This window comes from Castor canadensis, chromosome 8 (genome assembly GCF_047511655.1).
Source record: "Castor canadensis chromosome 8, mCasCan1.hap1v2, whole genome shotgun sequence".
Taxonomy (NCBI): Eukaryota; Metazoa; Chordata; class Mammalia; order Rodentia; family Castoridae; genus Castor; species Castor canadensis.
Genome location: NC_133393.1, coordinates 137,934,115 through 137,950,519, shown reverse-complemented (window position 1 = coordinate 137,950,519; position 16,405 = coordinate 137,934,115). Strand labels below are relative to the sequence as shown.

The following is a 16,405-nucleotide window of genomic DNA, read 5'->3' as shown; positions in this document are numbered from 1 at the left end:
CCCATAGTGGGCATACATTAAGAAATCCCTTTGAACATCAACTTAAATATTAATTATGAAAGATAGGTCTGTAAAATTGGTACAGTGTGTATATGGTGGTACTAGTGGGAGGGGGAGGGTGAATGAAGGAAATTAAGGTGAGGGAATATGATTGATGGACTTCATAGACTTATATGGGATAGAACTAAGAAACCTCTTGCAATTGCTTTAAGTGGGGTGGGAAGGGATTGAGGGGGTGAGACATGGGGGGCTATGTAACTAATGTACAATGTAAGTCTAATAGGAAATGTCACCATGAATCCCCCTCCCAAAATGAATATATCCTAATAAAATAAAAAAGTGTTGTCAGTATCAATGAGTATATTTCATATATCCTCATAAACTGTGCTGATATTTTTCAAGATCTTCATAGTCACTTCTGAGTAATATGCTTGGTAACCAGGAAGGGAGCATAGGAAGCAAAATGGAGAAGGTGGGAGGGCGGAAGAAAAGCATGGTCTTCCTGCAGGGTGCAGTAATTTCTCCTTATTACTGTGGGAGTTAGAGACCGACTTAAAACCCCCATTCTGTTATGCTTCCTCTTATCCTGTGAGAAGAAAATACAACAGAATTTGCCAACAGCCAGCTGAAAATATTCCAGGTGCATAAATTTATTTTAAATTTTATTGCATTGCATTATACAAGCATTAAACATGGCTTCATGTGGATGACTATTTAAATGTGAAAATTAGTCATTCGTGTTGGTACTTTTTTGGCTATGTACAAGTAAGGAATTTCTATGTATTTTATATATCTCTGTATTTGTATGTACATATGTAGGAACACATGACTATACATATGTACACACAGAAATACATCTATGGCCATACACATAGCTATAGATATGTCATATATAATCATCTCCTCAGAAAGATCTGAATTTAAAAAGAAAAAAGAAAGAAAAAGTTGTAAACAGGGTCTTGTCTGTGTCATTTGGTGACATGGAACTAGGACCATATGATAACATTCTAGGAATGTGTGTCCAAATACCTTTTTAGCCCAGTGTCTGTAAAATTCACATGGGATCAAATGCAAAAAAGGTAGCAAACAGGCTGAAAAACAGGCCTGGTATACAAGTTCCCCTCGGTTTTAAAAACTTGAGAATGTAACTGCCATAATGTGCATGCTTGCTTGGTCAAGAATGGTCTATGGATTGATAGCAATTGTATGCTGGGCTGCGACGTGACTTCACAGCAGCGAGACTCCCCTGCCAGTCCTCTACTGGGTGCCGACCTGCCTGCGGCTGCCCGTGTCTGCGGCATGCTCTGTGGTCACACTGTTAGTCGTTCACTTCAATGTGCTTTTGCACAGCTGGGAGAAGTAAACAAAATTCAGGTACGTGGCCTGAAAATGAATGATTACCTAGAAAGTAGAAAGAAAGAAGGCATCAAGGTCTCATGCACACAGGCTGGCTTACCAAGAGGATTTGCAATGGTTTGTATTTACATGTGTCAACAGCATTTGAAAAATTTATAAACGCAAACCAAGTCAGGGACAGTATAACCATTATTACACCTGCTTTACAGATGAATGTACTGAGTCAGAAAGGCAGGATGAAGCCATGTGACCTCCTGCCAACTACTGTGAGAATAGAGACAGGCAGACAAATATGCTTTTGAGCAAAAAAATGGGAAGTGGGAAGAAAGAAGCCTGTCCTGGTGGAGGCCAGAAGGAAACCCGAATGATCAGTTAACTGGCCCTGCTGTCCACTGCAGCCCTAAGGTGTGGACACTATGCCTTGATCTCTGGCTGCTGAGCTCTCAGGAGCAGTTCTCTGCAGTACCGCTTACCTTCCATCTCACCCAAAGCCTTCTGGGTACAGTCAGCCTTTCTCCTCCAAAGAATGATCAGAATGGGTAGGAGTCAGAGGCCAGGGGGCTGGTGCAAATCACAGAACCTCAGAAGGTCAAAGTCAGAACATCTCCTAAAGTATTGTTTGCTCCAACTTCCTTACCTTTGCAAACCTGTGCTAGGTCACACAGACAGAGTGGAAAAGCCAGGCACAGAATCTGGCAGATGACAACACGACACTGGACAATAATACAAAGCCCAGATAGTCCTCTCTAGCCTTTTATTGCTTGGTAAATGGCTCCCACGCACAGCCTTATTTGAGCTGCGTACTAATTCTGTCCTGGAGGCAGGCTCACACAAGTCACATCACAAATAGCAGATCTGAGAAATGGTAAAATTACTAAGTAGGAAAACATCTTTTGTTTTTAATGAAGCCAGAGCTTACTTTGGACTTGAGTACAGGGCCAGTGCTCAAAACCTGTATGTCACTTTTATTCCTGTAGACTTTTTTTTTTGGGGGGGGGGTGGGCTACTAGGGATGGAACCCACTGCCTCTTTCACTCTACCACTTATGCCATGCCCCCAGGCCCTTTTTGCTTGCATTTTGTTTTTGAGACAGGGTCTTGCTAACTTTGCCTAAGTTGGTCTCCAACTCTCTATCCTCCTGACTCTACCTCCCAAATAGCTGGGTCTAGCTTGTTTCCTCCCTCCCTATCCAACCCATAAACCTCCTGGACTAGTAACAGGGAGCTAGGTTGATACAACTTTACTAACTTAACAACAAACAGCTCTGCAAATATCTGCTACATATGAGTCTATAGGAAACATGAAAACCGTTCTTTTTCCCTATATATCTCATTTTTCCTTCAGAAACATTTTCAAAGTTAGTTGTTGACCACAGTAAAATAATTAAAGGGCAAAAAAGGCAAAAGAACTCTTGTAATAATATTAGACTCACAGAGTATCAGAGCACAGAGCTCATCTTAACATTTTATCACTGAGCAAACTGAGGCCCAGAGAAGTTTAGTGACTTGTCCAAGGTTAATAACTGACTTGCTATCAAAAGTTTCAGAATTTTTTTTCGGATAGGGTGTGTGGGGACATTGTTTTCTTAAAATCCATCCAATCTTTACTAATCAAATGTTCATTTAGTAGGTGCCATGTACAACTAACTAGCTAGTTGGAAAAAGAAGAATTGCAATCTGTAGAAAGTTCCCTAAAGATACTGAGGAAGCCTGATAAGTATTTGATGACTAACAATTAACAATACAAATCAGTCTATTTCAATGTGGTACTAAGGATAACAAGCAGAGAAGTTCAGAAAGAGTGAATCTCCATGGGCAGAGGAGTCAAGTGAACCTTAGAGGATATGGTGTGACAGGGAGCGAAGAATGAATGGGTGATGGAGGCCATGTGGGCTGAGATGAAAGACCAACTTCAAACAGAAGGAAGGGGTATGCTGTGGAGGGCACTGAAGAGAACAGCCTGGCTGGAGGTGAATGGAGAGGAAGGGATTATTTCACCTGGGCCACCTCATAAAGCCCTTGACTGCCAGGCCAGGGTCTGGCAGGCAGGCAGGGAAGAATGGTAGGTACGTGGGAAGGGAAGATCTCATTGCAATTATTGAAGAAACTGGTTTGGGAAGTTTCTAAGAACCTTGTTTGGATCCTTATTACTGGAACAGTGGTAAGCTTTGTTTCAGGGAGTTAAAAGCAGCTTCTCCAAGCCTGAGAGTGGCTTCTACCAGGAGCATACCTACCTGGTCATGGCCACTCGTTGTGGTGTGCTTTTCCATTTTTCTTCCTCTCCTTTCGTTCTTTCTGGAGGCGTTCCAGTTCTGCCTCATACATCATCTCCTGGATCAAATACTTCTCTCTTCTCATTCGATCCCTTAGATCTTTTGGGAGGTCTGGGATCAGATAGGAAATGAGGTGCTTTATACAAAATACGAGGTGCTAAAAACACAACAGAGGAGAATACAGCCAAGTTAGGTTTGTTGTCCATCCTTTGCTGTGACAAGCTTTGGGGACTGGCTCAAGAAGGACCTTTGTGGTGTGGAGGAAGTGTGATGAGGTTAGGGCTTGGGGGAGGCATGTATGTGTTGAAAGGACAGGAGATAGATGAGGACTGAGCATGGTTTGATGGCATCATCAAGGGAAGAGAGGAGGAATCAGGGGAGGAGGGAAACCAGGAGAATATAGGATCATGGGATCAGAAAACCCAGGTGCAAATCCCAGCTCAGTAGCTTTTACTGCTGAAGAGCTATCTGTCTACCCCAGGATGAGTCACTGAACTAACTTCTTGAGTCTCAATTCACTCATGTATAAAATAGGTATCATTGCAAAAATTATAAGAAAATGTTTAAAAATGCTTTGCACATGCCAAATGCTTTACAAAATCTTTTGTCTGAGTTATTTCAGGAAGAGATATCATGTGAATAAACTGGTATAAATTCCTTATGTGAAATACAAATAGTACGAATTCTACAATCATAGTCACTTCTGTTCATTGATATATCCTGGTAAGTCCTTATAATTCTAAAGTATTTAATAAAGATAAAATCATGTTTAATGATGGTGCTAAAGATCCTTCATTTTACTTAAAACTTGGCCACTTGGTGACACATAGATGGCCCACGATTCTGCAGATTCACAAATTATATATATATATATATATATATATATATATATATATATATATATATATATATTTCTAGTTTTTTAAAATAATAACAGCATATTGAACATATTGAAAGGAAGTAGAAAGTTCTATGTGAAAAGTCAAATAATAATTTAATGAAACCCCCTTTTTATTTTATCTGAAAAATTTTAAGACAGAGTTAAGAATATCTTTAAAGAGGGACTGAGCCATTGGTTAATTCCCAGGGAAAAACAGCTTAGTATTATCTTTTCTTAGTTCCCTGGAGTGAAGAAAAAAGCCAGTGATATAATAAACTCAGAAAGGTTTAAGAAACTTATCTGGTCTAAGCCAAGAGGCTTCTTTGGCTTGCATTAATATGGCTCCAATAATATTACAATAGGTGAAATTTGCATGTATGACTAGAGTTATAGAAGTATCATCTATTTTCTAAAAGACTGAAAGGAAATAGATGATATCTTTTTATTAACACATAATATAGGCAATTGCTAGTATGTTTTATTTATAAGTCTTTTGAGTTTTAGGTAATGAATACATATTTGTGTGCTTGGATGTAAGTTGTGGCATTATGACACACAACAAAGGTATGAATTGTAATACCAGGTCAGTGTTTTCTAAACTATGGTCCTTCACCACCTGAGTCAGAATCATCTTGGTAGGATTATGAAAAGCACATCACAGTTATGATGTATCAGCATCTCTAAGAATTCATTTGTCCTAAAGTTTAGCAACCATGTCCTAGAATATTAAATTTAGGATCAATGATTCTTGACTTGCTCATTAACAATCAGCCACAGACTTTTAAGTATTTATTGGAAAATTCGAATGCTATAATTAAAGAGAAAAAGAGGTTGCATAAAATGACTATCCTACTTCTGGAGGCAATTACATTGAAAGTCCTTATCACTTATCTCTAGGGACTTCATTATGTCCAAGGAAATAAAGGAATTTGTTGAGAAAACTTACCTCAAACACAATGATAAAAGCTAATCGGGCAGCAAGGACATGCCAGAACTGCAGTGTGTAGCCGTAGGGCACCAGTGAATGCGGAGGGTCCCGGTAGTCCCGGTACCTACAAGACACAGGAAAGGTTTCCCAGGCTTCCATTCCTACGATGTGGTCCTCGCTCATGGGAGCAAAGTTTGAAAAGGCTCTCTAGACTAGTTATCTGTTGCTCTGCTTGTCCGGCATTTCTTTTTCTGATAAAATAATCTCTCTTTTTCTCTGGGGAATCATTCTTGGGGTTGGTTAGAATTCACCCCTCCTCTGACCTCAGCTCAAAAACTATTCAGCGATACCTGATCACTATCTGCTAGAACTATTACTAATGAACTATCACGTGCCCAGAGAAGGGTAAAAAGCCTGGAACTGCTGGTGGCCACCAGAAACTGTAGGAAGGGGTTGTGTGTAGGGGGGCGGTCAGGAAAGGGGAGGGAGAGGAGAAAAAGAGAGAGAGAACCTGCTTAAGAACAAAGTCAATAGAACCAAGCAGAGCCAGTGGAGAGACAGTGTCCTGCTGAAGCTGCTCCAGTCTTGGGATCCGGGATTACTAAAGCTTGTGTCACTCCTTGACTCTCCCAGTTGCCTGAACCAAAAAATTCTTTTGGCTTGTTGGCTTATACTGGGTTTCTGCCACTTGAAACTAAAGAGTCCTTCTCAATGTGTACTTCAGCCACAACGTTTGAGTCAGATTCAAATTCCATAAATGTTTGTTGAGTGCCTACTTGGAAACTTTAATTCTTGTGATTGCATTTTTATCCTTACTCTTACCATCACAGGTGAGAAATCTGAAGTGACACACTTCAGTGTCATAGTTTCCAACCCAGTGTTCTTTTCATTAGCTTCAGAGATTTAGAATGATCTAGAAATACTGGTTATTTGAACAGTTCTGCTGTACAGATATTCCAAATTCCCTTGCCTGAATAAAAATGATTATTCAGGCTCACATCTATGATAGTACCTAACCTTAAGGTCAGCATTGATGTACATATGAGGATACAGAATAATTTCTTTTGAAGAATGACTTGGAAACATACCACTTGCTACAAAAAATAAAAGCTATCATCATTATCATCACCACAATGTCATATCATTATTAGTGTCTCTAGATATGCAATACTACATAATATGTCATGATTATTGTATCATTAGAGTGATGTTTATGATGAATGCCTGGTGTCGAAATTAAGAATGAATTTATCAGTTCCTTCAAATTGCTGGCTCTCTCTGCAGTGGTGAGGGTTAGGAGATCACATAAAACACCGCTCTAATACGTAGTTATAGAAACTATTCTTGTCATAGGCCCAATAACTATGCATGGACTTTTAGGAGGAAGAATTTTGTACAGGACTAAAAATTTGCAGGGATTGTTTTAACCTTCACTTACTTTTTGAAAAGTAGATGCTAGTCAGTAACTAAAATTTGAATTTTCTGCAATAAAGATAAAAATGTCATCTTTAGTTAGTTATATTTCAGATATAGTCCAAGTAAATATCCTAAAAGAAAAGTAGAAGTATGCTTTTTATTATATAGATGGCTGATTATTAGACAAAAGTATGTTTACAAAAGGAGGGGCCTCAAATTCTTTCCAGTGTCATCTTCATTGACTCCTTAAACTTTTTACACAACAGTGTTCACTACCACTGAGAATTCTTTTCTGGGTACCATTTTCCCTATAATAAAATTAGAGTCTGCATGGCTCACCTTACTCTAAAATCTTGGAGTCTAGCTTTGTTTGCAGGTTACAAGTGTTGTGAGTTCATACTTCAGCCTACCCTTGACCTCAGTGGTCTCTTCCAGAGGTTAAGGAAGGGGCCATGCTCAAATGCCATTTGTGCTCTGTTTCTCACTTTTTTGGTGTGTGTGCTGGGGACTGAATCCATGGACTCTATCATGCTAAGTACTTGCTTCTGTGCTTTACTACTGAGCCCTACCCTACCCTGCTTCTCTGCTTTTGTTGTGATGCTATTTATTTGCAAAGTGGGGCACTTGTACAAAGAGAACACTTCCTCTGCCTCTGTAGAACCAGCCACAAGGCCCAATTTCAATGTGAATAAAATCGCTTCTCTAACCTCTAAAGACTCTATTAGGTAGTCCCATGGCATTCGTATTTGGAGGAAGAATTTCCAAGTGACTCAGTTGTCAGAAAGTGACACTGTTAAATTCTTGGCTTCAGTTTTACATGTAGGAAGGCAGAAAATTTCCTTTTAGATTAAATTAATGTATTTCTTGAAGCTGTCTCTATTTCTCAGGCCTGTTTGACCTGCAAACATTACTTTTCCTAGTAAGGTATAGCTAGTTTATTCCCATTTTTAACTGTGAAAATAAAAAAAATAGATATAAATTTGAAAGAATGAGTGAATCTCATAGAACCCCATCCAAGACAAAACATATAAATATAGTCATTGTTTTAGAAATGCCTTGCTGGCATCCCAGGCATCCTGAGAGGTTAAGGGTATTCTAATTTTTGTGATGACCATCCTCTTGCTTTTCTTTAGTTTTCTCTGCACAGGAATTACTAAATCAGATAGTACTTAGTTTTTTTTGCTTTGGACTGTACATAAATGGCATCATATTATATGAATTTTCTGTGATTGCATCTTTAGTTGTTCTACAACATATTTTTGAGTCCTCAACTCTATTCCATTTTGTATTTATCTGTTCCTATAACAACACTACACTCATTATTTACTATGATTTTATACTATGTCTTAACTAGGACAAGTCTATCTTTAAAAGTGTCTTGACTATTCTTCATCCTTTGTGTATTATATTATTTTGACTCCCAGGTGCACAGAATTGGCCTAATCAGAATTCTTGATTTATAACTAACCTTATTGGTCCATTCATGTTCCTCTTTTAACTAATTTTATTTATCTTACACTTCCTCTGTGTTCCTGCTTCATCTCATTCCATTGCTATCCCTTTGTTGAATTTCATTTTTATCATTAATAATATTTGCATTTAATTTTGTATATGTATATACATGTGTGAATAGTATAAAGGTTTATTTTTGTTTGGTTATGAACCTTATGAAAGGTTACTATACTTCTGGGGCTTATTCTCTTCATGATCACATTTCAGGATTCATCAATGCTGGTACTTGTAGCTCGTTTATTTTTACTGCTGTACAACAGACTCTGGTGTGAATATATTATAGCTATGTTGTATAATTCATGTTTAGATTTACTCACAGGCTGGTCACTTCTATGTTTTCTTTTTTTGGTGGTACACTTGCTAGGCAAGTGCTCTACCACTGAAGCCATGCCTCCAGGCCTGTTTAACTTCAACCTGAGAGCTGATTCAGGTGCATTGCCTGCTATATGACTGAAAATAGAAGCCTAGATTTCTATTTTTCATAAATATGTATCTATATACATATTTAGATACAAAGATATGTATATAGAGATATATATAAATTTTTCCCATAATTGAAAATGTTAAATAAATCTGAAGATATTTAGCAAGGTTTTTAAAAATGCTAAGCAAAACAATCATAACTTAATGATGATAATATCAACAATTCTAATTATATCAGTAATTTGTAGAATCTACTTTTTTGCCATTATGTGGGACAAATAGAATGAATTATAAGTCAGAAAGCAAAAGATGAGGAAGGCTGTGTGTTTTATCTTTCTTTTTTAATGTCTAAAAGGTTTTGAACTCCAAATAATATTTGGCTTTTAATTTTGAACCCTTTTATAATGCTTGCTAAGTAATTTCCTGCATGAAATGGTTTGGACAGGCAAGTTGAAGCATCTATTGAAGAAAGCATCAAATATTGTTGCATGGTGCTTACTCCCCCTTCAGACTTCTGCAGGGAGCAATACCGGCCTATATCCCAGCCACTTTCTCCTCATTTTACTTGTTCATCCATGTGGAAGTTGGAAATAAGCCATGTGGTGAGACCTGGCAGCCAGTGGGACTTTGGTAAATTTGGGTATTTAGTGTACTGTCACTACATAGCAGTGGGGACCAGCTGGCTTTTCTCATGAGTTCTTGTCTTCCTGGAGCTGTGCATCCAAGGTCATTGATGGTCACGTCTCCATTGTCTATGTGGTAAGCTTGCAGAGTGCACTTGTTCTCTCAAGCCAACCAGTTTCTATTCTCAAGGATCTGGTTTCTTAAACCGGGAATAAGTGCATAAGTTTCATCCCAACATCAAATTTTTATGCCTGTGCCCATTTCTCTGAAAGAAGAACCATTATAGGTGAAGGAAAGAATGAGCAAATGCACTATTTTACATGAGTAGTTAAGAGGTTAGCATAAAAGAAGGACCATCTGGTTTTGGCTCAGAGAAAGCTGACACTTCCTATCCAGAGGTGCTATTCATCAATGCCAGAAAGATTTATGCTGGACCCTTAGTGTTAAGACTCTATCTGAAGGACACTGGTCCTTTCCAGGCCAGTGTGGCATATGGCAGAAGTGTCTTATTCATACCCTTGTGGTTTCTCTAGTAAAGAAGCTACTTGAAAGAATGCTGTGATGACAATACTGCCTACTATAGAAGGCTGACGTGATTAAAGTAGTGACAGTTTCTGAGGCATAGTAAGTCCTCAATACATTCTTCTTTACATATTACTGAATAAATACCAAGAGGCACTGTTTAATTTCCTCTTAGAGGGAGAGAGAGGGAAAATGAGCATTGCTGCTGAGGCTACTGTGGTAGAACCTGCAGCCAGCCACTTGAGGCTCTGCCCATGTACCTGAGTTGTTGAACATGTGGAAAGGTGATGTTACACAGTAAGGGCATGAGGGAGAAGTGGAACAATGACAAGTGCCCTCAGAAGCTGTCACATAAACCACCTGGAGACTATCTGTCCCTGAGTCCTTGCCCAGAATCTAACCCTTGACCTCTATATTCCTAGTGCTTCCCTTTAAGCTAGTGACCCTCAACTTTGCACCTGGGATTCTTAACCACACTGGTGTCTGCATTCCACCCCCCTATACACTGATTTAGGTTTTAAAATTCCCCAGATGATTTTAACGCATAGTCAAGGTTGAGAGCCACCGCTTTAAATGCATTGAGCCAGAAGGGGCTGTGGGAGCAAGACCTCCCATGGTAGTCTAGGGCCAGTCCAACTTTGGTAGAACCATGTGAGTTCCACACTTGCCTGCAGTACTTGAGGGGAGTCCCCGAGAACTCACTGCCATCAGACTCGGGCTCAGACCGGTTCTCAAAGTCCGAAATTCGAAACACAGACAAGCTGGCATTTACATAGCCAACCATACACCTACGAGAGAGTACAGATGCCAAAGTTATAAGTGAATCACCTCTCTGCATCCAATTCCCTGCTTCCCAAAGGCCCTGCCTTGTCACTGGATCTTTCACTGGGAGATCCAGATACTCTGGGCATGACAAATCTGGAGCGAGTTATTTCTTTTGCCCATTCTGTGTAGAATCATCACACTGCTCTAATCAGTGCTTCAGTGAAACAGAAGAAACACACCATTGCACGATGGCACCAATTATATGTAAGACACGGTGTCTTGCACTGATCACACCCACACATTAAGAGTAAGGAATTCATTCGAGTGTGATTAGTGCAAATATGATCCTCCTCGTCCGCTCACATCTATGCTGTACCCTGAATGCATTGCATGCGTTCATGCCTGTGCTCCGGTGTCTTTTCTGTTGGAATCACCTGATCCATTCTTCATGAGTTGTTATGGTTTGAATCTGAGATGGCCCCCAGGTTCATGTGTTAAACCTTAGGTCCCCAGCTGGTGGCACTATTTTGGGAGGTTCTGGAAACTTTAGGAGGTGGGGCCTCGGCTGGAGGAAGTAGGTCACAGGGTGTGTGTGTGGGTTCCTTGAGGGTATCTTGTCCCTGGCCCCTTCCTGTCTCTCTGCTTCCTGTTCACCATGAGGTGAGCAGCCTCTGTCACACACTCCCACTGCCATGATGTTCTGCCTCACTGTGGACTCAGAAACATAACCCCTCTGAAACCAAGAGCCAAGTTAAACTTTTCCTCCCGAAGTTGTTTTTGTCAGATATTTGGTCACAGTGATGATAAAAGTAACAAATACATGAGTGGAAACAGTACTTGTACTTCAGTGGTTGACTGCCACACCATTCCTTGCGGAAGACTTCCTTTTTCCCGTGAGAACAACTCGCCCCCTTCCTTCTCTAAGTGCCACTGCTCTTCTCTCACAGTTACCACATAGCTTGTCCTGGTGGTGGCTGTGTATGTGTGTCTTCTCCTTTGGACTGTAGAGTTTTGGGAGCAAAGTGTCTTACGTATTTTTGTATCCTAGGACCTAGCAAAATCCTGTGCAGTGTAGGAATTCCATTGATTTGATTGGAGGGAAATTAAATACCAGAGATTCTATTGATCCTTCTCAATTGAATAGGTAATAGAATCAATCACTCCATCAACATTGCCATTCAAGAAATAGTAGCTTTTAAAAGTCCAAGCAAGTAGCACTCTTAGAAACTTCTTATACATGTGTCTTTTAAAAGTATGTTATAGCTGGGTGTGGTGGCTCATACTTGTAATCCCAGCTATTCAGGAAGTAGAGACAGGAAGATTATGGTTTGAAGCTAGCCCAGGCAAAATGTTAGTGAGAAGAAGCTTAGCATGGTGGGTCTTGCCTATAATTCCAGACACGTAGGAGTCATGGGTAGGAGGATCACAGTTGTTTTGCCTGGACCAAACAGCATGGGACACTATCTGAAAAACAACTAAGTAAAAAGATCTTGGGGAAAAACTCTACTCAGAAGCTTCTAGACATCATCAATAGCTATAGCAAGGTAGCAGGATATAAAATCAACATAGAAAAATCATTAGCATTTCTATACACTAACAATGAGCAAACTGAAAAAGAATACATGAAAATAATTCCATTTACAATAGCCTCAAAAAAAATCAAATACCTAGGTGTAAACCTAACAAGAGATGTGAAAGACCTCTACAAGGAAAACTATACACTTCTGAAGAAAGAGATTGAGGAAGACTATAGAAAGTGGAGAGATCTCCCATGCTCATGGATTGGTAGAATCAACATAGTAAAAATGTCGATACTCCCTAAAGTAATCTACATGTTTAATGCAATTCCCATCAAAATTCCAATGACATTCATTAAAGAGATCGAAAAATCTACCGTGAAATTTATATGGAAACACAGGAAGCCACGAATAGCCAAGGCAATACTCAGTCAAAAGAACAATGCAGGAGGTATCACAATACCTGACTTCAAACTATATTACAAAGCAGTAGCAATAAAAACAGTATGGTACTGGCACAAAAACAGACATGAAGACCAGTGGAACAGAACAGAGGACCAGATATGAAGCCACACAACTATAACCAACTTGTCTTTGACAAAGGAGCTAAAAACATACGATGGAGAAATAGCAGTCTCTTCAACAAAAACTGCTGGGAAAACTGGTTAGCAGTCTGCAAAAAACTGAAACTAGATCCATGTATATCACCCTATACCAATATTAACTCAAAACGGATCAAGGATCTTAATATCAGACCCCAAACTCTAAAGTTGATACAGGAAAGAGTAGGAAATACTCTGGAATTAGTAGGTATAGGTAAGAACTTTCTCAACAAAACCCCAGCAGCACAGCAACTAAGAGACAGCATAGATAAATGGGACCTCATAAAACTAAAAAGCTTCTGTTCATCAAAAGAAATGGTCTCTAAACTGAAGAGAACACCCACAGAGTGGGAGAAAATATTTGCCAGCTATACATCAGACAAAGGACTGATAACCAGAATATATAGGGAACTTAAAAAACTAAATTCTCCCAAAACTAATGAACCAATAAAGAAATGGGCAAGTGAACTAAACAGAACTTTCTCAAAAGAAGAAATTCAAATGGCCAAAAAACACATGAAAAAATGCTCACCATCTCTAGCAATAAAGGAAATGCAAATTAAAACCACACTAAGATTCCACCTCACCCCTGTTAGAATAGCCATCATCAGCAACACCACCAACAACAGGTGTTGGCAAGGATGCGGGGAAAAAAGAACCCTCTTACACTGTTGGTGGGAATGTAGACTAGTACAACCACTCTGGAAAAAAATTTGGAGGCTACTTAAAAAGCTGGACATTGATCTACCATTTGATCCAGCAATACCACTCTTGGGGATATACCCAAAAGACTGTTACTCCAGAGGCACCTGCACATCCATGTTTATTGCGGCACTATTCACAATAGCCAAGTTATGGAAACAGCCAAGATGCCCCACCACTGACGAATGGATTAAGAAAATGTGGTATCTATATACCATGGAATTTTATGCAGCCATGAAGAAGAATGCAATGTTATCATTCGCTGGTAAATGGATGGAATTGGAGAACATCATTCTGAGTGAGGTTAGCCTGGCTCAAAAGACCAAAAATCGTATGTTCTCCCTCATATGTGGACATTAGATCAAGGGCAAACACAACAAGGGGATTGGACTATGAGCACATGATAAAAGTGAGAGCACACAAGGGAGGGGTGAGGATAGGCAAGACACCTAAAAAACTAGCTAGCATTTGTTGCCCTTAATGCAGAGAAACTAAAGCAGATACCTTAAAGCAACTGAGGCCAATAGGAAAAGGGGACCAGGAACTAGAGAAAAGGTTAGATCAAAAAGAATTAACCTAGAAGGTAACACCCACGCACAGGAAATCAATGTGAGTCAATGCCCTGTATAGCTATCCTTATCTCAACCAGCAAAACCCCTTGTTCCTTCCTATTATTGCTTATACTCTCTCTACAACAAAATTAGAGATAAGGGCAAAATAGTTTCTGCTGGGTATTGAGAGGGGGGAGCGGGAGGGGGTGGAGTGGGTGGTAAGGGAGGGGGTGGGGGCAGGGGGGAGAAATGAACCAAGCCTTGTATGCACATATGAATAATAAAAGAAAAATGAAAAAAAAAAAAAAAAGCAAAAAAAAAAAAAAAGCTAGACATCGATCTACCATTTGATCCAGCAATACCACTCTTGGGGATATACCCAAAAGACTGTGACACAGGTTACTCCAGAGGCACCTGCACACCCATGTTTATTGCGGCACTATTCACAATAGCCAAGTCATGGAAACAGCCAAGATGCCCCACCACTGACGAATGGATTAAGAAAATGTGGTATCTGTAAACACAATGGAATTTTATGCAGCCATGAAGAAGAATGAAATGTTATCATTCGCTGGTAAATGGATGGAATTGGAGAACATCATTCTGAGTGAGGTTAGCCTGGCCCAGAAGACCAAAAATCGTATGTTCTCCCTCATATGTGGACATTAGATCAAGGGCAAACACAACAATGGGATTGGACTTTGAGCACATGATAAAAGCGAGAGCACACAAGGGAGGGGTGAGGATAGGTAAGACACCTAAAAAACTAGCTAGCATTTGTTGCCCTTAACGCAGAGAAACTAAAGCAGATACCTTAAAAGCAACTGAGGCCAATAGGAGAAGAGGACCAGGAACTAGAGAAAAGGTTAGGTCAAAAAGAATTAACCTAGAAGGTAACACACACGCACAGGAAATCAATGTGAGTCAATGCCCTGTAGAGCTATCCTTATCTCAACCAGCAAAACCCCTTGTTCCTTCCTATTATTGCTTATACTCTCTCTACAACAAAATTAGAAATAAGGGCAAAATAGTTTCTGCTGGGTATTGAGGTGGGGGGAGAGGGAGGGGGCGGTGTGGGTGGTAAAGGAGGGGGTGGGGGCAGGGGGGAGAAATGACCCAAGCCTTGTATGCACATATGAATAATAAAAGAAAAAAAAAAAAGATCTTGGGGAGTGGTTAAAGTAGTAGAGCACTTGCCTAGCAAGTATGCAGGCCTTGAGTTCAAACCCTAGTGCCACCAAAATAAAGTGTTTTATAAGTATGAACATATTCATTTACTGAAATAACAATGTTTGAAACTTCATGTGCAGTTAACATTTTTTTACATTTTTCTTTAAGCAGCATTTTATATTCAGAACATTATCTTAAGACTGGACGAGGAATAACAAAATCGCCAGAGCTGGCCTTGAACCGTGATCCTCCTGTTTCTGCCTTCTGAGGAGCTGAGCCACAGCACCACACTTGGTCCCATGTAACTTCCTTATGTGACAAATGTGCCCACCTCACGGGGTCATTGTAGAGATTAAATTAAGAGATGTATGCACAGTATCTATTGTGCTTAACATCTAGCAAGATAGATGGGAGTGGTGATTATTTGTTTACTTCTTGCATCTAGCAGGAGGGCAATAAATAATTATTAAAGGAATGAATCACAGTCTTTGGTTTCTTCTTATTAGTATGTCTGATGTGAAAATCCCCAACTGCTGAATGTTAAACCAAAAGAGACAAGCACATGAGTTTTGCATGTTGTCTTGCTCAAGACAAATCACTGGCTTTATCAAAGCCTTGAAAACATGAGCCAAGCTGAAAGTCCCATTTTTCAAGCCACTAGTGGGTTAAGCAAACATGCCTCACTCCTCACCTACCCGTCCTTGGAAGGACGGTTGGGAATGACAGCTCTATCATCTATGAACTTGACATGAAAACAAATTTAAAACCTTGATGATTATTAGCTGTCACCAAGAGGGAGGCATGTTGTGAAATACAGAATCTAGCAGAGTCTTCTCAGGAGCTGAGCAGTGGTAAGGTGAAGGTGCTCTGGAAATTGGCAAAAAAACAAAACAAAACCCAAACCCAGCACTGATCTGGAATATTCTCGATGCTTCCTACAATCTAATCTCACACAGCAGCCCTAAGACTTTGCAAAGAATAAAGCTGCTGCCCACTGTTCTCTTAAAAACTTCATTGATAGTGTCTAAATTCAACTAAAACACCTGTCTCATGGTGTCTCATCCCCCCTACTCCTCAAAATAAAGAGGAGAAATCTGTGAAGCTACTTATTAACCAAAGGTAGGTAATGCCAGTCACAAATCCAATTTGAAAATGTACCCTGAAT

At 39.8% G+C, this 16,405-nt stretch overlaps 1 protein-coding gene across 7 annotated transcripts in view; it reads right to left on the bottom strand.

Annotated features, from left to right (window-relative positions):
* Positions 1 to 626: 626 nt before the first annotated feature.
* Positions 627 to 16,405, bottom strand: part of Ano4 (anoctamin 4) — a 391,963-nt gene continuing 376,184 nt past the window's right edge. For all 7 annotated transcript variants that reach the window (XM_074084215.1, XM_074084216.1, XM_074084217.1 and 4 more), the window contains 4 exons: positions 10,602 to 10,721; positions 5,455 to 5,560; positions 3,590 to 3,785; positions 627 to 1,401 (listed from right to left, as the gene is read on the bottom strand). In XM_074084215.1, the coding sequence (XP_073940316.1) occupies positions 3,594 to 3,785; positions 5,455 to 5,560; positions 10,602 to 10,721 (418 nt within the window). In that variant the 3' untranslated portion in view covers positions 627 to 1,401; positions 3,590 to 3,593. The remainder of the gene's footprint in view (positions 1,402 to 3,589; positions 3,786 to 5,454; positions 5,561 to 10,601; positions 10,722 to 16,405) is intronic.